Below are 22,030 nucleotides of genomic sequence, written 5' to 3'. Positions count from 1 at the left end.
GCTCATTCAGTGTTTTTTGTTTTCTCTCATAAATAAAAGCTTGATAAAAAGCTGAGAAGTTAATATTTTCCTTTAAATATACAGTTGAAAACTACACTGTACTAATTGTACTCTACTATCAAATGAAGATTTTGACATTTTATCAAATTGCAGTAAATACAGTTAAACAGTGTTCAGGTACTGAAAATAGACTCAAATTGCTTAGAAAAGCATATTGTCATTTGTCATCGTCATATTGCTTACTACTTTTTCTAATATTTAGAATTTTTGTATCTTGGAAAGGCTATGCATGGTTTGCTCAGTTGAGTCTGTTTTTATAGTCTAGCTTTCTAAAGGAACTGTGTACTCCGTAGTCAAAATAATTGGTGTATGACTTGATTAGTCACATAATTCTTGACAGCCCTTCTTTACAGCTGTTTTTGAATCATTATTTCAGGGTTAGACTGGTTTGAAAAAACTACAAGACCTTTTTGGATCAGGTTTGTGTATATTAGGCCATGCTCCTTGCAAGCTTGGACTTTTCAACATGCTCAGTAACTTGCAAATCAGTATGTCGACCGTGATGTTCTCAACCTTTCTAATTTAATCTTGTTTTTGATTTTTAGGTGATGTGGTTTTTGGAAGATCTTATAAAAGAGCCTGTGTATGTTTGCTTGCACATGTGTGTGAGCGTTTTTTTCTGCTTAATTATTTATAGGGGGAGACCTGGCTTTGTAGGATAGTGGTGCTGTCAGGCATACGTGTTTGCAGATGTCAGCGTGTTTTCTGTTATTAGCCTAAGACACACAATTTATCCAAGGTAATCCACCAGTTGCTTTCTTCATCCATCCTTATTCCTTATTAAGGTAGCCCTTTGTCAATAAACTCAGGCCAGTCATGGTAAAGAAAAAGATTAGATTTTTCTGTTTGCTGTCGTGTCCATCAGGCTGGCTCTCCAGCTGCAGGCACTCTCAGCTTTCAGTGGCCCATTTTATAACCGGGCCTTCGGAAATACTTCCATCACTATCAGAATGCTATAAATACTAGATGGGCCAATCCACCATCACACCACAGATTAATAATAAATCCTCCCAATGCTGGAAATCAACTGTCTCACTGCATTTTTACCCTCAACCTGTGTTAGAATAGGGAGTGTGTATGTGTGTGCTAAATTCTCCAAATGACTCTTCATATTTTTAAAGCAAGTTTAAAGGTGCATCGTTGCCTTTAGACTGTCAGCTTCACCACCTCCTGTTTTTCATTTCATGTTTTGGTATGTGAATGATAGTGTGCTGAATGTTTGGTTACACAGCTTAGAAAAGACTTACTGTTGCTGTTTTAAATCGGACACCTACATTATGTACAGATGAGATTAATACAAATTACCTGCTGAAGTATTAAGTTCGGAGCAGGTTTAAAGCAAACATCATCTCTGTAAAATTAGCAATGATTAAATAAAAGTAGTGTTTTCAAATGCAATAGACAAGGTACTTGATCCAACATTCCCATGCATGACAGTTGCTTAAATGAACTTATAAGGAAGATGCAAATTTCTAAGTGAGGGTGCTAAGACTGTTCAAGACTATTCAAGCACCAAAGGGAAGAGTGGAGTCTGCTTGTGCATGATGTTGTCTGAAAGAGTTATAGGCTAATTTGTAGGTAATTTCAGAATATCATGATGCTGAAGAGGGCAGCTTAAATAGCAGTGTTTTTTCATTCACTGACCTTTAGGCAAATATGCTGGAAAATCAACACAGAAGGAAATTAACTGGTCTAAACATGCAAACATGCACAGAATTCATTCTTAATTTGTGTTCAGCTAATTTTGAGGCCGAGTCAAAACAAGTGCCGGTGTTCCAGCAATATTTTTCTACCCACTAAGTGGTCATACATACAGAGAGTGCACATATCAGTAGTATAGCATAATTAGTTTTTTAAACGTTTTGTTTTAAGTTTAAGGGATTCAGTGCAAACTCTGCTTACTATTGCTTTTTCTCTGATAAGCTATCAAAAATATCTTAATTATTCTTTTAATGCTGGTGACCTTTTCTGATGAGGACATTTGTGAGCTGCTTATTTAAATTTTACCATTACGTCTTGATTCTTACCATTACAAATGATGCAGCAGTTACGTTCTGGCGCCTCAAGATTCAAGCAAGAAGCTGGCGAAAACTTTTTTTGATAAGATTTAAGCTATCAAAACATCTTGCCAGGAGTTTTATGTACAGGTCAGCCTATAAATATGTGCTACAGTGGGACATTCTGACAAGGTAACACATTTGCTATAAAAGTAGTGGGTGGTGGTCTCAAAGAGGGCTCATAAGATTTGAAGTGTTGCCCCCCCCCCCCCCCCCCCCCTTCAGAGCGATTTTATTTTATTTATTTATTTTTCTTTCTGCATGTTCTGCAGATAGGGTGACCATATTTAACTGCACATACAACCAAACTTCAGACTCAACCCTCTTAGAATGCTGAAAACTTTCTGGAACGCCAAACGACGACAGAAAACCCATGTTGTGTGCTACACCTGCGTTTGAGAGACAGTTGCTAACTTTGATGATGGACAGTATTTTTATCGAGCTTTTCAAAGCGCTGTATCATCCACAGTTTTAATAATATTTAAATAAAATAAATGAATGGGCTCAGATAGCACATTGTACAAACAGTGCAAACCACACTGGCTTCATTCCATTTGGCGGAGTTGCTGAGCTTTGGATGTCACAAAAAAAATGGTTTGTCACCCAGCACTATTGTAATGTTTTCAGCAATGATGTTTCAGAGCTGGTTGATTTTAAAAACCAAACCTATGACCTTCAGATGAGAACTGTTTGAATTATGCAAAATTTTGAGCAGTCACTGAAATGTGATTAAAGCCATTCAGAATAATGCACTATAGAGAAATGTACCCGTTCAGATGTCTTTGGATGTCTAGATGCATCCATTCTATTTACTGTCCAAAACAGCCAGATAATCTGTGTCTTCTGAGTTGTCATATGTAATGTTGATAATAGTAATACAAATAACTCGGGGACTATTTTGCCTTACAATGCCCTGCATGTGATTTTAGGGTAAAACGTTATTACAGAACTGTCGCAAAGCGTGATCTCCGACATCAGGAAGCACATTCATAACCATTTAATGTAAGAACTTCTTGTGATGTATTACCACCATTTTAAGCAATTCTGACAAGTCTTTTTATAATGGCATATTTAACTGTAGATGACTTTCTTTACATCTTAACAATTTAAATATTCAGAAATTTCAAAAAAACACTCTTTTGAAACACTGAATTTTGTGGCATTTCCTTCTGTTGTATGTGGACTATGTTGGTAGCATGGTTTGCCTTCAGTGGGCCTAAAAGCACATTTGTTTGCCCGCTTCCAGTTCATTGAACTGATCGAAATGTTGAGTGCTGTTTATTTTGGTGCCATAAAACCACACATGCAAGCGCAGAAACACACAGTTAGTGTGTCCTGCTGTGCTGGCAAAGTTTGCATCAGAGCATCATGCTTATATTTATCTCTTTCCTCTCGTGGTTCACTAGGTCACATGAGTGTGGGCAAGAGAGAGAGAGAGAAAGATGTGGAAGTTGAGGAAAAATAAGCCTGTGAACAGGCGACCACATGAACCACAGTCTGCCCAGAGGTTCCTCTTTAGTGGGGTAAACATGGTGTTCCGCAAAGAATGGGTGATGAAAAGAGGGCTTTATCACAAACCACCAGGCAACCCAACCCTGTGTCTCTGGGTTGAAATTTCTCCACTTAAACACAGTATAAATGCTGGATTATGTTGTTGCTCATGACTCTCTTTGCCCACATTGAACCAAACCTTTAAATCCAGTTATGTGGTAACAGAGGAGACAGAAGCCAAGGCTAGGGAATATTCACATTTGGCAAAGAACCAAGTGCAAGAACTCTACACTTCTCCTGCCCCTGCTCATTGTATTACACTTCATCCATTAAACTATGGGGAGAAGCAGCTTAACTTGCATCAGAGCTTGTATTGTACTTTATTCTGCCCTTTAATACTTACTGGTGATTGTTTTGCTCACATTTGTACAAAACAAATCATAGCTTTGATGAAAGTACACTGCTTCTATGGCATGAAGTAGCAATGACAGCCCCAAAAAGTGCCATCCAGAATGCCATTTTATGACAACAGTTAAGCAAGACCTTGATAATGATGATTAAAAATTACTGGCAGTGAATTTATTTTATTATTAGACTGCTGCATAGCCTGTCCCTGAAATTATCTAATGAAGCAGTTTAAAACATTTAAACTTGGGTTGAACAGAAGTATGATAGGAAAAAGAACCGATTAGTTTATCTATCAAAACACTGCCACAGCCTGCCTTACTTTCGTGTATCTTAGTGAAATTAAATTGATGCATACATTAGCTTGCATGCAGCAATATTGTTATTAAGACTCCTTGATTGCTTTGTAATTCACAGGGTCCAGTGATATTTGTGAGAAAAATGTACACAGGACAAAACATATCTTTTTATTGTTGTTGTTGTTATTATTATTTATTTACCACAGGATGTGATAGAGGGGATTTTTTATTTATTTATTTTTTTTAAACTCCTTTCATTCTGGCCATAGAGAAAGACACCAAATTGATAAATTGGGCATAACTATACTATTATAGCATGATTCACAGCTGTGCTCTGTTGAGGTTACTAGAAATGTGGAAATGGCACCAGTCTGATTGTAACCAACCCAACCAGCCACTTTAAGTAAACCTTATGTGGTGCACTTTAGCTCTACAGTTATAGATTGTAGTGTGTCTGTTTCCCTGCACAATGTGTTAGCCCCGTTTTACATATTCTTGAGTGGTCAGGACCCCCACAGAGCATGTGGTATTTGGGTGGTGGATCTCAACACTGAGATCAGTAACACTGATGTGGTAGTGACATGTCAGTGTGTGTAGTGCTGGAATGAATGGATCAGACACAGCAGGCTTTTTTTTTTTTTTTTTTGCCCAATTTTTTTCTCCCCAGCTTAGTTGTCTCATATTCCATGCGCTAGTTAGGACTCCCTCAATCACATGATGCTACCAACACTAGGAGGGTGAAGGCTAGCACAGGCTTTCTCCAAGACCTGTGAAACCAGCCACCGCATCTTTTTGAACTGCCACTTGCGCAACGTCATTGGACAGTTGAACGCGCTCAGAGGAAAGCCAGTTCTGTTACATCAGCTAACGGACTGATGGGGGAGGCAAGGGGGGGCAATCCTACCCACCCAGGGAGAGCAAGGCCAGTTGTGCTATCTTGGACTCCCATGATAGCACATACGGAAGGCTGTAGCATCACAAGGGATCGAACTCGCGATCTCTTGATGATGGGGCCAACGCTTAGACGGTTGTGCCACTCGGGAGCCCTAGGCTTATTGTTTTTAAATATCGTGTCCACTCAGTGTCTACTCTAATAGGTACGTCTATTGTGATTGGTCATCTCATCTGTTACTGCACAGTTTGTGTTGGTCATCCTCTCGTCCTTCATCAGTGGTCACAAGACTCTGCCAACACTGTTAGCAGGACGTTTTTGGTTGGTGGGCTATTGTCAGTCTAGCAGTGACTCTCAGGTGTTTTTAAAAACTCCAGCAGAACTGCTGTGTCTGATTCATCCGCATAATATCTGCTCTGTCGTGGTTCTGTGGGTGTCCTGAACATTGAAAAACAGAGAGAAAGAGGGCTAACACATGATGCAGAGAAACAGATGGACTACGGTCTGTAATTGTAGAAGCACAGAGTGCACCTATATGGTAAATGGACCCCTGCTAATTTGGAAAATGAGCGCAGATGCAGAAGGGTATACATACAGAGTAAAAATCTTACTTGCTCTGCTCTTGTAAGTAGTTATACACTGTTGTGTTCACTTACTTTCAAATGTGATTTAAAGGCTTGTAGAATTTAATTCCATTACTTTTCTTGCACTTGCGTCCCCCAAGAGCTGAACAATTTGGGGGAAAATATCTAATTGAGTTGTTTATGACCAATGTTATGCCTGATCTAGGTTATTTTCTCTGAATTAAGGTCTATGCTGAAAGAAGATGACGACCAAACTTTGCACTTTCTGGCTCAAGGCATGTTTTCTAAATGTGCTGTTCTGCCAGTATGATTTTTTTTTTTTTTTTTTTTTTTTTTTTTTTTTTTTTTCTGTTTTGTTCTCAGCACATGGAGGTTTGCTTGCTTTTGATTGATTTAACTAATCTACAGGCAATTCACAAAGTCAATAAAAAGCTGATTTAAATTGCAACTCTTACAGTTTTGAAATTGCAGTCTTTCAAGCTGAAATTTGTAAAAATGCTTCATCCCCAAAACCATCAAAAACTAATTCTATCTGAATAGTAAGGTTGTAATAATACTCAACTGTTTTTGCACAATACATTTTTCAAACTAGAACTAGCATTTTTCTTTTTCTCCTCACATTTTTTATTTCACTTTATTTTTTGGTCAGTGCCCAGTTGCCAGAACAAGGCCATAGCACACAGCAAAAGAATAATTAACACAAGTCATCTTTTTCTGTTAAATACATTTAAATAAACATAGTGTTATTGGTTTTAGTTACACAGCTTGAGTCTTTCAATTAAACAGTGCCACCCACTTCAGTTTAGGTTAATATGTCTATCATAACACAAAAACTATTTGATTCGACAAGATGAATATTAAAGGAGCAGTATGCAATACTGACGTAAAGTGTTTGGGTATTGAAGTCCAAATTCAGAATATTTAAGACCCATCTGCCATCCTGCCCCCTCCTCCCCTGACTCAGTGTTAAACTTGACAAACGTGGTGAAAGTTGATCAGCTAATGTATATGTTTGCCATGTTTTATTGTTTGCAAATTTGCAGATTTTTCTCTCTGTGTTGGCTGTATTTGGTAGCTAACACTGCTAGCTAACATGGCTCATGTGGATTTTTGTCATGGGTGGCTATATATGGCCACCAAAGCAAAGTCCATTATCCCAAAAAAAAAAAGCCTGCTGCTCGGAAAATACTCACTGCCAAATACTCGCTTTGGTACCTTTAGATGGCAGAATATAACTGCTGCAGCATTTAAAGTGAAACAAGAAAATTTGAACAAAAGCTGGCAAATAGAAAGCAGACTACCATCTCATCTGCCTTGATAATCCAGCTGCCCATAGACCACAGAGTGTAAATGTGAATATTCTAATGTTGAAATGACTTAAAATGCCTGTCCTTATTAATAGCTGTGACAGATGAGCTAGTTAGGTTTAGTTTAGTTAAAGTTAGCAAACTTGACATCTGTCTTAAAGACCTTCGGGGCTATAAGCTGCCTCCATCTTTCAAATGCCTCGGCAGTATGTTCTTGTGTTTTGCTATGTCTCTGGTCATAGAGCGTGTTAGAAGGATGCTTGAAGCTTTTTAGATCTGGATCCAATTTGTTTGCTTGCTTCCAGGGCTGCAGCACAGTGTTTGCTTGCCCATTTGTTTTATATATCCGGCAACTTGAGGTGTCAAAATAGGCAGAGGGCGGGATCACAGGCCAAAATGCAAAAGGACTTTCTGCTCCTCTGTGGAACTTTTTGAGTAGAACATACTGCTGTAGCATAGAAGGCATGCTTTTGGAGAATGCAGTATTTTAACTTAGCATGTTTTCTTAATCTTGGTCATTTTGACTTAGTACAGTAAATATTGGTCTTTTTTAATGATATCCTGACTCCCCATCTGAATAGTGACTATATGACACACACTGAACTTTTCTGTCATTTATGAGCCTTTAACTTTTCTTTTGTGGTAATGTGAATGAATTGTGATCACAGCTGAATCCTTACAGAAGCAATTTCATAACTGGTGGCTGAGTCACTGACCCTGTGGCTAGACAGTACATATCTTCATTATGGGCAACAGCTCAGTTTTCATTGTGTCTTAACTTCATTACACAAACCGTGTGGCATCGGCCTGTCTTCACTATTGGAGCACAATGTGGTCTCTCCTCGAGGCTCTTCTGAGCGACACAAGCCAAAGTATAAAATAGTAGAAAATCCTTGACACACTGTGCTGAATTGTAAGTTTCTCCTTTTGCATGTTCAGAGGGAATGAAGTTCCTTCTATGTTCTTTGTGTATTGCCCTTGAAATCGGTAGTGTGTTACTGGAAGAAATATGGAATGAGGGAATACGGCACTGACACAGTCTACTCTTAGTTTCTGTCTTCAGTTGTGAGTCACCGTCTGGGCTTGAATCATGTGGCTGTGGGACAGTAGAGGCATGTGGAGGGAACACGGGAGCCAAACGCGTCCCAGTCCCAACACCTCCCACTGCAGGTGTCCCAGCCCTGCAGGTGTGAAGAGAGTTTGGCTTCATTATTGGCACGAAGCAGTCACCGTGCTTCTAAGAAAGAGCTTATTAGTCTTCTGGTATTTTCGATAAACCAGTACGCTGTTGTAATATGACGATAGCAAATGCTTGTTGGCTAGGGCGGTCATGATTGATAGCTGCCACTTTTAAACTTGATATAAAAATGCTCTTGTGGGATTTACTTTCTCGATAAACTTGATTAGTTGAAAGTTTCTGAGACCACAAAATTGCGTACTTTTGCAAGAAACAACACAGTGATCACGATTTATGATTTTTATTTATTTATTTATTTTTTAACCATGTGATATTTTGTAGCTACAGTACTGTGCAAAAGTGACAGACTATTGATTTTCTAGTCAGAACTGCTATTAAGAGCAAGTTATTCATTTTTCACCATCAGGAAAAAATCAGAAACCGTATATAACAGAACATTACACAGAAGCCCCAACAACTGAACATAATATTTAATCAAATTATGTGAAATTCCAAATTTCAGTTTTTAGTGCGCCCTCTCTTTGCCTTTATTACAGCTTGCACTCTTTTTCAGGAGACTTGCTTTCAGCTTTTCAAAGAAATCTCAGGGAAAATTTTCCACACCTACAGTGTTCAGTCTTAGAAGTTGGTTGCATTTTTTTTTTTTTTTTTGCTTCTCACATTCGAAATAATTGCAAACACATTCATAGATGTTGACGTCTGGACTTTGGAGTGGTCAGTTCATTGTTCAGAGAACACAGACATTTTCCTCTTTTTCCTCTGTTTCCTAGGTAGGGCTTATTGACAGGTACACATCCTTTCAGACTCATAGCATGGGGTTGCATTCTCTCCATGGAAGAATGGACAGAAACGTGTGTGTGTGTGTGTGTGTGTGTGTGTGTGTGTGTGGACCTGAAGCAAGATTGAAATCAGAAATATCCCCTGAAAAATGAATCTTTACTTAATTTTCAGTTGGTCATTAAGTACAAGTAAATGTGGACTTTTGCACTATACTGTGCATTTTTTTGTGAAGTCTTTTTAAAGTTCTTCTGGTTTATCTTTTCCAGTAAAGCATTTTAAAACCTTTTTAAAGACTGATTTATTATTGCATAAAACTGTGGTTACTTTAGTGATCATAGTGAGCAACTGGTCGCTTACTCGTTACAATCAATAGTGGCAGCCCTAGTACCTTTTAGTTTTTAAATGCCTGCAAAGTAATTAAAAAGTCTGGCTGTGCATTTGAGCTTTCAAACATTCGTAAGTAACAGGACATGCTCCCTGTAAATGTATAGTCAGTGATTATAATTGGAGGCCAATGTTTATCTAACTGTACTTCATTGCATGAGAGGCTACAATTATACACATTGTTCTACACCAGGGTGTTTTTTTTTTTTTTTTTTTTTTTTTTTTTTTTTTTTTTAAATGTATTCCTCCAGGTTTTTCATAAAGATGCCATGGAAGTTCAGCCCACCTCTGCTTGTCCACAGCAATATTCACTCTCTCTTTAGACACCCTTTCTCTGCACTCTGAATGCCTGCAGTTCCTTTTTTAGACTCCATTACGTGCTCAGGTCCATTACAATCGCTCTCTGTTTGGACCAGCTCTTCTCACGCCTTTATCTTGGTCTCTCTGTATCTGAGAGAGATAGAGGGGAGAGGGGAGATGGAACTAAGGACAGCTTTGCCCTGTTTTGTAACTTTTTTCAGTTAGGGTTTATTCCTGTTTCTGTTGTGAGTTGCACAACTAACCTATACAGATGACTAACACTTTGAATACTGCTACTCTGGGGCTCAGAAACTGGTTTGCTCTGAATTTTTGAACATCAGCCCAAAGAGAACGTTCCCAATATTGTTCTAGTGTTTAGAACATTTACATTTACGGCATTTGGCAGACGCTCTTATGCAGAGCGACTTACAGTTTGATCATTTCACACAGGTAGGTGAACATAGTGTTGGGAGTCTTGCCCAAGGACTCTTATTGGTGTAGTGTAGGGTGTTTACCCAGGTGGGGATTGAACCCCAGTCTACAGCTTAGAAGGCAGAGGTGTTGCCCACTACACTATACCAGCCAAAAGGTCAATTCTATTCCTTTCATACAGGCTGTGTGTAAATACTTTCACTTGGCAGTTGTATTGGTATTGACACAGACCTGTAAACTTTAAATTGCACTGTTTGTGAATTGGAAAGTTGCTCCAGAACAGCAATTAAACTTACCAGCAGGTCTATTTTTTTGGATAGCATTTGCTTCAGTTCAATCAAAATAGTTTGGAACCCTGGTCAAAGAGATGTACGTGGAAAATTGTGTGCTTCCATTTCAACTTCAGATGTAGTTGAGGATGTAGGATTTGATTCCTTAGTTTAGTCTCCTGGACATATAAACCAGAAGTCAGAAATGCATCCCCCAGACCTCTCTCAACCCCCTTAAGCCACGTCCATGTAGTCAGTAAGGTTGGACAGACTTGTCAATCTGTTTAGGGCACAATGTGGTTTACTGTTACTATTAAAAACTATTAAAATGAACCAAACTTCACTGCGTAACTAAACACTGTGGGCAGCCAGTTTAGATAACAAGTGTTGTCAAAATCCAACTTCCTTATGCATATTATCTATATTATGATCACAGTTTCTGTTTCTATAAATATACATCTTCAGAAATTCAGGATTAATAGTTTTAGTTAATTTTTAATAATAAAAAACTGAAAAAACAAACGTCTAGTGTTGGTTAGTGATGGTAGCCCCGTAGCTCCTGGGCTAAACTAAAGAAGCAAATTTGGATGCTAAATATGTCTTTGCGAATTGACTACATCTGAGGCGAGTGTAGATTTTTCACTGAACCACATGCTTAGTCCACCAGAACAGTTCATACTGTAACATTAATTACACTTGATCTCCTCAGACACTTATGATGTCTTACCGCTTTTTCAAGGAGACACCAAATAGTCCAAGCCTTTTCACCTCTGTTTCTAGTTATAGGTTTGTGCACATGGTCTGTGTTGTCCTCTGTGTGCTAGTCATATCTACTTTGCTCATTGTGTTTCTCACGGAACCTGTCATAGTTACCTCTTTCTCATTAGCCGGTTACATGGAATGTGTCAGCCAGCGCTAGCCCCATCTGTCAGTCTTAGGGCTATAATTTGGCAGCTGCGGATGACTAACACCCAAATTTATGCTCATCTTGACTGAAGCACCTGCAGCTCAACCTCCAAAAACACATTGGAGAGAGAGAGAGAGGGTGAGAGAGAGTCTTCCTTTTTCCTTTCTAGGAATGGAAATTCCCATGACCTCATTTTCTCTTGGAGGATGAATGTGTGTTTGTCTGTTTCTGCAGGGGGTGTCTGTGTGTGTGTGTGTGTGTGTCTGTGTGTCTGTGTGTGTGTCTGTGTGCCACACCCTCCTCTGATCACACCCTCTCAGCCAGTGAGAAGTCCGGGACCCGGTGACAGGAATATGATGTCAAGTTTCTCCATAGGCATGATGTTTCTCACCACTGCAGACATGATTTAAGTCAAGCATGTGGTTAGTTTAGTCAGCATTCTCATAAAAGCCATTGATGTCATTATTGAGACAGAGTATCATTTCTTGAATCAGAAGTCAGATGCTATTTTTACTCTGTTTTAAAGTAACAGTTTGGTAAAAATTCTATTTTACACTTGGCACTGGAGCTACAATACTACTAGCTAACAAGTAATAGCAGATTATGCTCTATACATTAGCATTCTCTAAAGTGCATGTCTCAGTTAACATATACTTGTCAAATTAAGTTGTTTTTTTTTTTTTTTTAATGAAGTCTGCAGGGGTTAGTTTTGAAAGTTTGTTGCATTTTATGTGTCTCACAATCCAAATATTCTCAGATTACGGATATAGACACCTCAGTTTATAAAAGACATCCTTTCAGATTCATAGCATTGTGTTGTCCTCTCAAAGTTTAAGTGGTGTTGTGGTTGTTGTGAAATCCAGTTTTTGCTGTAAGTGATTGGTTTTATAGTTGAATGGATTGTTAATGAGAGAGTTAACTTGGCAGTTGGTGTGCAAAGTAAAGAGTGCACAAATTATATACTACTAGGCTCGATGTTATACTTGGTGTTCAGGGCTTTTGTGTAATTTTTCTGTTAAATATAGGTTTTCCTGACTTTGGGGAAAAAAAAGTAGTACGTAATTGGGCATTTTAACTATAAATTGTGTAAATTTGAAGTTTAGTTTCTGAATCTTGCATTGCTGAAAACAGGAGTAGTGACCATCTTGAAGGTTGTAATTTGTCGGTCTGTACTTTTGTCCTGTTTTGTAGGTATCAATATGTCATAGTGACAGAAATTACATAGACGAGTCTGTTGAGATTACTTAACAACTTTGCATGGTTTGAGGCAAGTGTACTGTAAATTACATACGCAAATTGCATAGTGTTCGTTTTTTTTGGCCTGTGCTAAATCTACACCGCTTTTACCTCGAGCCTCCGGAATGCAGGAGTCCACATCTGTTAATTCAATCTGACCTGAACTGATGTTCCATGTGACCTCAGTGTTGTAGTGCAGCCCTCTTACCCCATGTTGTTGTTGTCTTTTGTCGGTGGTAAATGAAGTCTGTGTGTGTGTGTGTGTGTGTGTGTGTGTGTGTGTGTGTGTGTGTGTGTGTGTGTGTGTGTCGCTCGCTGTATATTTTTTTTTTTCCTCTCTTCTTCCTTGCTCACTCACTCCATCATGTTCGCTCTCTCTCTCTCTCTCTCTCTCTCTCTCTCTCTCTCTCTCTCTCTCTCTCTCTCTCTCTCTCTCTCTCTCTCTCTCTCTCTCTCTCTCTCTCTCATTAAGGTTAACCCGGCAGCACTGCCGCTCTACAGCAGAAAACACTTGGCAGATGGTTGCCAGGAAACTGACATTTTAGAGCTTATCTTGACTGTCGTATGAGATCTGTCATAAGGCGCTCCTGCTGCATTGCATAGTATGTAGGCTTAAAACACTGCACCACCTTAATGGCCATCCTCTGTGTACATCTAGTCTTGGCTGTAATAAACGGTGATCTTCAAAGCTACAATAGCTCATGTCATTGAATCTGAATCCCTTGATCAAAAACAGTGTCCAACAGATAGTATTCTCCCAGATGACCAGATCTGCTGTAACCCTCTAGGTAACCCTCTACCTCTTATACTTACAAGTTTCTTGTCCATTAAGAGAAATATACACCATGTATAATATGTATTATAGTAAATGAGCAGCTGGTTCACATTACAACACCATGTAAAAAAACAAATCTTCACCTTGTCTGTTGTCATTGACTCTGTTGTTTGTAATGCAGTGGCTGATCACAGCAGTGGAGCTTTTGATTTATTTATCCGGTATAGTTTTGCCCTTTGGCAAGGTAGAGTGCATAAACATTGTATACAAGTGTGTGGAATGCCAGAACATGGTGATTTCACACTTTTATGTACATAAGCATATAGTGAAGGGTTTTGAGTGGGGAAGCTGCATTAAGACTCATTGGCTTAACCTAATGTTTCCTGGTCTTTCACATTTTATGTACGCACATTCTAGCACAAGCTCATCAGGATTTTGTTAAATTGCTTAGGAGTCAAATCTGGTGGGTCGGGAATGGAAGAAACAGTCTGGGGATAGTTGAGGACTAGGAAATGCTGATATAACCCATTTTAATGTAGTACTTCAATAAATAAATATAGCTGCAACAGAATCTGTTATAGCAGCATTAGTTCTGTACAGTTTGTCTAACTAGGTAGTTAGTTTGCTTGAGGCAGATTGATCTGAGCTGGAAATAGTTCCTATTCGCTTCAGGCAACTAATGGTGTGGCCTCTAACTGTCAAGATACGCCTTGGGCATGAGTGAAATTAAGTTTTAGTCAATATTGTGGCTTATCACAGCAGTATAGCTACTCTTTCTCTGGTTTGTTCTCTGATTCATCGATACTGATTTGGTCTTTCTCTTTTTTCCCCTTACAGAATTAATCTCCCTTCAGAAGCGATGGAGGAGGACGTCTGATCATTCTGCTTCATCGCCATGCAATCTTAATAGCTTTAGGAAAAGCAAGAAGAGAACACTGCTGACTTTCGTCCTCTTTGCATTTTGTCCTCATGACAGCCCATGCTCTTCAGGGCTTCTTATTCTGACCACTCAGCAGGCATGTCCTTGTGCTGAGCTCTGTTCCTTGACCTTGCCATGACCAGTCTGAAACGTTCACAGACCGAGCGCTCCGTGGGGGGCTCTGTGCCCGCCACAGATGAATTCTACACCCGTCGCCTGCGCTTGCCCAATGGTGGAGCACCACCCCCACGCAGTGAGAGCACCCACCTGTCTGGATGCACACCTGGAGTGCCCAAGATGGGAGTTCGAGCAAGAGTTGCAGACTGGCCCCCAAGGAAAGATGGTGGAAGTGGTGGTGGAAGTGGTGGAGGAGGAGGGGGTGGGGGTGGTAGTGGGGGAGGAAGTGGAGGAGGAGGGGGTGGGGGTGGGAGTGGTGGAGGAAGTGGAGGAGGAGGGGGTGGGGGGGTGTGGCACATTACTGTGGAGACCGACTCACCGACCCCCCCACAGAGCACCCAGAGCAACCTTTCCGCCAAGCTGGGTCACCTGATCAGCCCTCAGGATTCCTCCATGCTGCGAAACATTCAGAACACTTTGAAGAACAAGATGCAGAGCAAGGGCAAAGACAACCGCTTCCTGTCCCCTGATGGCTATCTGGGCTCGCCACGCAAGGGCATGCGCCGCATCAGACAGCGCAGCAATAGCGACATCACAATCAGTGAGCTGGATGGGGATGGCAACGAGGGCTGGTCGTTCTCAGGCTGGACCCCGATGCACCGGGAGTACGGCAGTACCTCGTCCATTGACAAGCATGGGGTCTCTGGAGAGAGTTTCTTTGACATGCTTAAAGCTTACCAGACAGATGCACCTGACCAGCGCAGCCCTGCTCCAGAGAAACTGAGCGAACTCCTTACTGTAGCTCACAAGCAAACGGCTCTCGACTTACCAGATGGTCCTTTGGGACCCCCAAGAGGAAGTCCGGCAAGCCGTCTAAAGGAGAGAGAGAAACACCTGAAGCGGCGCTCGAAGTCTGAGACTGGAGGTGAGTCCATATTCCGCAAGTTACGAAGTGTCAAAGCTGAGGGCGATTCTTCTCGTGCTGGTTCTGATGCAGAAGACGGAAAATCTGATGATGCAGGTCCTCCCCCCAAGCCTTGGGTCTGTCAGAAGGGATTTGCCCACTACGATGTCCAGAGCGTCCTCTTTGACTTGAACGAGGCTGTCCAGAGCAGGCAAAGTGTTGTCAAGAGGAAGAACACCACCACAGGAGCCTCGGCTGCTGCTGCAGCTTCAGCCTCCACCTCCTCCTCCCTCTCCTCCACCCAAAGTGGGGCCTATGGTTCTCCCTGTGGCAGCCAAGAGGAACTTAATGTTAAGGATGGACCATCGCTGGATTCAGGTGATGACAAAAGTAATGATCTGGTTCTCAGCTGCCCCTGCTTCCGCAACGAGATAGGTGGTGAAGGCGAGAGGAACATCAGCCCGTCAAAGCAAGGCAGTATTGGCAGCGGATCCTCCAGCTCCTCAAGGGATGAGGATGGATCCTCAGATGTGGCTCCCAACACCCATTTCAGCAATGCAGGGGTGGCAGTGCTGGAAGCTCCCAAGGATGGCAAGAGCATTCACCATGAGCGGGGAAAGAACAATATTGTAGAACATGTGGACTTGGGGGCATATTACTACAGGAAATACTTCTATTTGAGAGGTGAGTGTCACTTTTTGAAACATTTTTCTAGTTTCCAGACTTTAACTGTCATTCAGTTGAAGGAGTCATTTGAATCGCGGTGTTTTACTGAATTACAGATATTTATCACAGTTGTTGAATCAGGAATGTAATAAGCGGCCAAGACATTTGACACATTATTGATCCGTTAGAAGGAATGTGCAGCCTGGGAAAGATCCCTGTTGTAAATTCTCGAGGTTTGACGCATTTATCTGTCGCCCCTGTGCTTCTAAGGAAGCACGTGGGAAATGCAGTACTGTGCAAAACTCAGAGCTCACGATTTGTGTATTTGATGTTTCAGTCAAAATTGTTATTTATTTTTCAGCATTGGCAAAAAAAACAGCAGAAAACTACACAGAAGCCTCAATGAATATATCAACTTTCCCTACATTTTGTTTTTCAAAAAAATCTGCAGTGATATTTTTCTACACGTACAAAGTTCAGTCTTAAAAGTTGTCGCATTTTCTGCTTCTCATGTTTTAAATAATCCAAACCACATTCAGTGATGTTGAGGTCTGCTCAGTCCATTGTTCTGAGAATACCAGAAGCTTTTTAGGAATGCCATTTTTAGGAGTACCATTTTTAAAATAATTTTCTGAACTCCGATTTTGGAAACGCTTGTTTTCTCACTTCCAAGTTTCTTTTGACTTTCCCCTTCATCGTGTATGTGGATTATATCTTATCTCCTCAGAGATTTCCTGCAAAATGAATGACTTGTACGTAGAAGCTTTCTCTTTTTGAAGCTTTCTCTGTTTTGACTGGAAATTTAAATAATTGAAGGGTGGTATTTGATTTTTCCACAATACTTTGTGTGGTGAAATCCTTGTTTCCGTTATGTAAGTGCGTAAAGGGCACATCATTGTTGAAATGTTGGAATTTCTCACTTTTATGGCCGGCAATCTAATCTTTGTCATCTTTGGTGTTTTGGAAAGGCCCTTTCAAAGCTTGCCAGTGGAACTTTATACTAAATAGTGTCTGTTTTCACTGCAGTTAGTGCAGATACAATGGCTGTTTCAGTTTTGTAATCTTATAATACTCACAGGGAGAGAAACAGCAAGTCATTGTTTGGTTCAATAACAGTAAGCATTATAATAGAGAAGAGAGGGGGCATGTCATATCAAGTTAACAATAGAGATGTTAACGGTCATGTTAAAGCAGAGCTATGGTACCGTGTGTCACTAAAACACACTTTGACGTCCTGAAGTACTGCAGCTAAGAAGACTGCATCTTATCATCCAGGAGAGCCAAGTGGCCATGTTGCTTTCATTGGCTTAGTTCTTATTGATGTTATTAATGTTGCTGGACACTCTAATAATGATGAATGATAACATTACAGGCAAGTGTATTTGTTTTAAGGACTTGAAACAAGTCATGGTACAGTGTTGGGACATAAGGAAAAGTTAAATTCAGCATGTGTTTCTCTACACAATGCTGCACTGTTTCAAAATAAAAGCCCCTGTTAACGAAGCGTGACAAAGCATTTTTGAATAAAAGCGCTGTGCAGTAGGGCTTTTCTTATGCTGTTGTGCTTCCCAGCAACTTCATCAGCAAAAAGCATTTGATTCATTTAATGAAGGCAAAACAATTTTTACATTTAAGAAAAAAAAAAGTTTTTAAACTTTGAAATAATGATGCAATTATAACATCTACAGTGATGGCCCTAAAAAAAAATGAAGAAGAATATGATCGAATGTCAAACAGTTGTCTAATGTATAGAAAACCCTCAAATATTTCAGGTTTTGAAACAAACTTAATTGTAACAGCTCATTATATAAGACATAGAGATTTTAACTTGCTGATGGCTGCGTTTTGTGCTGATTTTTATGAACCTTTGTTTTGTTTTAGCTCTTTAAATCCCCCCACACACAAGCTGTGTGGACTATGAACACAAAACACACTTTAATACTAATAACATTTGTTTGCTCTAACAGGCCAAGCAGACATGAAAAACCAGTTGCCTATTTAAATAACATGAAATTTGTGCTACATTGAAAGAAATAAGCAAATAGCAGTTCAGCACAATGAGTCACATATAATTGTCCTACGACATTTCGGCACAGGTGTAGCAGCAGCATTTAAACATAGCGAGTGCACGTACTACTCACATTATTTATCTGATAAAATTGTACCACAAATCAGCCACGATAAAAAAGTAATACATTGGCTTTACTGCTCGTTGGGATTGTTCACCCCATAGCAGTGATGGGTACTAAAAATAGATTGTGATCAAAATCCAGCCTTGTAACTACTACATACTTAATTGCAATGGATCCTCTTGTCTTGTCATATTTAAGTATGCGTTTTCAGTGACTGTGAAATTCAGTGGTACAGTTATGACCTCTAAACTAAGGAAGAATAATCAAATGAAATGCCCAAATTCGTTATCAGTTTCATTATTTTCTCTTTAGAACACACACAAATACCTTTTAAGCGTTTGCAGTGCTTTAAATACCAAAGACAGCTCAGCTGTTTCTTGCGGAATCTGTGTGCATCAGCACTGTTTAGTGCTTTGTTTCCAGCTGAATGTGGGTAGCAGGTTAGCTTATTTACTTAATGTGGTAACTGTGGTGTCTTCTGGGTTGTTTTGTTAATGATGAAATCTCTGGTAAATGGCACACTTTATTCTCCTTCTCATTTCATAGTTAACCGACCACCTCAGAAGCCACGCTCTTCCATAATGCTGGGGTTGTAAGATTGCATTGCATCCACTTTTAGCTAGCAGTTTGGTGGCACACAGTACTTTTCATTGTTTTATTGAATATTGTGGTTTTAGAGTATATCCTTTACAAGCATATTTTATAATACTGTTTTAATCTGAAGTATGCCATCCTGAAAATGCCAGTCTTGTTTTTTTTTTTTCCAAATGAACCCTGGTTCAGCTCAGTGGTGGTGGGCACACGTTTGTGATGACCCTCACCAAACTAAGGAAATCCTAATCAGAGCATGCTTTACTGCTTTTTTTAGCAGCATGTCAGCGCTATGCTGTCTGCGTAATCTGCCTGTTTCACATCCGAGCCATTTTTAAATGCTCATTGTTCCTGCAGCATAAGCTGCTGATAAAGGCAGAGTAATACAGTTACAGCAAAGCTTTGAATTTTGGCACATGGATCATTAAACGTATTGTATTAGCGACCTGATTTTGTTTACATTCAAATTGACTAACCAGTCATAAAGAAGCAGATATCCAGTAAGGTGTTTTTTTTTTTTTTTTTTTTTTTTTTTTTTTTTTTTTTTTGACTGTGAAACAATTTTTTGGCCCCAATGGTTGCAAATTCAAAAGTAAAGCATTTGTGTAAAATTTCTGGCCAAAGTCTTCGAACACTCACTTGTGTGAGCTGATGTGGTTTAGCCATTGCAGTGTGAAATCAGTCAAACCAGATGAAAGATACAATGTCACAAAAAAAAAAAAAACAACCAAAAAAAACCCCCAAACTCTGGTTTCTGACAAAAAACTAATATGAAAACGGCCTTGGCCCCTAAACAGCAGCCATAGGCGTAAAAATTCCTGGAACTTCAACACCACCATCATCTTAAAAGAAGCATTCACGCTTGAGATAATATAGCATTTAGTGTATAAGCCAGTACGTCAGGAGTGTTCAGCTCCAGTCCCGGAGGCGCGGTGTCCAACACGGTTTGACAGTCCCCTACTCAAACACATCTACCACAACCAGTGTTTGAAAGATGAGTTGAATGAGGTGTGTTTTGAGCATGAAAATCACCAAACTGTGACACAGGATCTGAGTTGAGCTAGGGATATAACGATATGGCAAAAAAAATCATGATGCTTCATTAGAAGTCAAATAGTGTTTGAAGTGTTTGATACTTGGTATCTTTATTCACGTTTAAGCTGTGGTCACTATATAGAGTACTTTTCAGAAAGAGGACGCCACTGCTTGCTCTCTCGTTTTCTATTAGCTGATGCTTCTGAGCTTTAGTGGTGTTCAAGTTCACCCAGATCTCTGCACAAAGTAAAATTTAACACTACCAGAAAATATTTTTGTTTGTGTTCTCGCAGTTGCAAGTAAGAGGGAACTTGAATGATTAGCATCACACTAAATTCATTACTCTCAATCTAAAACATTTTTTGTGAAGTAGTGTACATTAATGTTTATTTATCATCTTTAGAACTATTGGTCATATGCTTTGCAAAGAATAAAACTGTCATGTAGACACATTGTTGTGTATTTTGCAATGCTACCAGGTAAACATGTCACAGTGGAGGTGTCATAGGGACCCAGTCTGTCCTTAAACAGGGGAAAAGCTGATAATGGGTAGACGTTGGCACAGAGTTAGACTGTGGAAAAAGTAGTCAAAATGAAAGGTAAACACATGGAAGCTACTGTGTCATCAAACAGTTTCTTTTAGTTACTGATTCCATGGTGAATGAAGGTTGAGCCCAATAAATGCTGATAAATGGTAACATATTAGTAAAAGTGCTGCAATATTATACATTAACACTATAATACTAATATTATGAGTATTTTGCAACATATTGCAATACACCTTGCAACATATTAAAAATGTGATTGACCATAAATAGTTTGTTAGATGATGAGAGTGCATTGATTCATTGAAACGGCTGCCAAAGCACACATATTAGAACTGTGATTTCTATGTACTCATGCTCACAGTACACAATACAGTGCTCTATATGATAGAGCGCTCAATTAAATACTGCAGACTTCTGTGATATCAGTATTGCAAAGGCTTATATCACAATAATGAACAAACAATATATTTTGCAGCGCTACTCCATATGGCAGCATTTTGTATGATGATCTCAGGTCTCTTGGCGACTGAGAATTTAAAATAAAATTGACAGTAAAATGTGCAGTCATATGACATTTATATTTACTTCATAGAAGTTGAGACTTCAAGCATGTTGTGATATGCTTCTGTGTTAAAATACAGCTGTCTGCTATCTTTCTTTTGTTCACACAGAGCACTGGAATTACTTGGGGGTGGATGAAACACTGGGGCCAGTGGCTGTGAGTCTTCGACGAGAGAAGCTAGAGGATCACAAAGAGCATGGCCCGCAGTACAATTACCGAGTCATCTTCAGAACCAGCGAGGTGAAGGCTCAGATCACGTAAATTCTTTCTCCCTGTCCCTTCCAGTCTCCGAATGCAAATTGGTAGCATCCTTAGTCTGCATGTTGCTTTTCAACAGCCAGCAGTGGGTGAGATCCAGGTCTGACGCCCACCACCGTCTTATATAACATGCTCAGAGGCACAGCTAACCAGTTGCCAGTGCTTAGCACAGATCATGCTGTGCCCTAACTGCCCCATCACTTCACTGCCCCTTAATCACTTGGAGCTTTTGACAGCTGCTCTAGATGGACTGTTGGAGCTCAGATCCTTGTAATGAAAAAAGGAAGACACAGCTCTTGATAGAGAACTCTAGTTTGTAGAAGCTGCTTGTGATTCAAATGCAGTCTGAAGGAGCTTAATAGCTTTGCTCCTGGTGTAATGCATGGCCCTACATGTTGTTCTTTACTGTGCTATTTCCAGACATGCAGGTGGGTTGGAAGGGGCTGGATTTAGCTTTTTATAGAAACTTTTGTCCATCAGTTTAGACCTTATATGAGTGCTGTTCTTTTAAACAGCAGGATAGAAAAGTGGTCTATTGCAATCTCTGTGCGACTATATCTTCCTTTTGATTTCAGTCTGATTATTACTGCGTCTTTGTCCTTTCACTGATGATGTAACTCAAACTCTCTCACTGCTTTCTTTTATCTCACCGTCTGTAGTTGACAACTCTGAGAGGCTCTATTATGGAAGATGCCGTGCCCTCTACTTCTAAGCATGGTTTGGCTCGAGGCCTGCCTCTAAAGGAAGTGCTGGAATACCTCGTGCCCGAACTCAATGCTCATTGCCTTCGGCTTGCTCTCAACACACCCAAAGTCACGGAACAGCTGATGAAACTAGATGAACAAGGGGTACCCAACACACACTTTCACACACACTTTCCGTTACGCATTCATTCCAGAGACATAAGTTTTGGTTAACATTT

The 22,030-nt window shown here is 39.9% G+C and overlaps 1 protein-coding gene across 6 annotated transcripts in view; it reads left to right on the top strand.

Annotated features, from left to right (window-relative positions):
• sipa1l1 (signal-induced proliferation-associated 1 like 1) overlaps positions 1-22,030 on the top strand; it is a 99,754-nt gene that overhangs the window by 47,903 nt on the left and 29,821 nt on the right. For 5 of the 6 annotated variants that reach the window (XM_037537802.1, XM_037537803.1, XM_037537801.1 and 2 more), the window contains exons 1-3: positions 14,431-16,000; positions 20,960-21,090; positions 21,768-21,956. In XM_037537802.1, coding sequence (XP_037393699.1) covers positions 14,431-16,000; positions 20,960-21,090; positions 21,768-21,956 — 1,890 coding nt within the window. Of the gene's footprint in view, positions 1-14,213; positions 16,001-20,959; positions 21,091-21,767; positions 21,957-22,030 lie in introns of those variants that run through there. The other variant, XM_017692575.2, reaches the window with a different exon arrangement.

The sequence above is a fragment of the Pygocentrus nattereri genome, chromosome 4 (assembly GCF_015220715.1).
Source record: "Pygocentrus nattereri isolate fPygNat1 chromosome 4, fPygNat1.pri, whole genome shotgun sequence".
NCBI lineage: Eukaryota > Metazoa > Chordata > Actinopteri > Characiformes > Serrasalmidae > Pygocentrus > Pygocentrus nattereri.
This window is presented reverse-complemented; position numbering and strand designations above follow the sequence as displayed.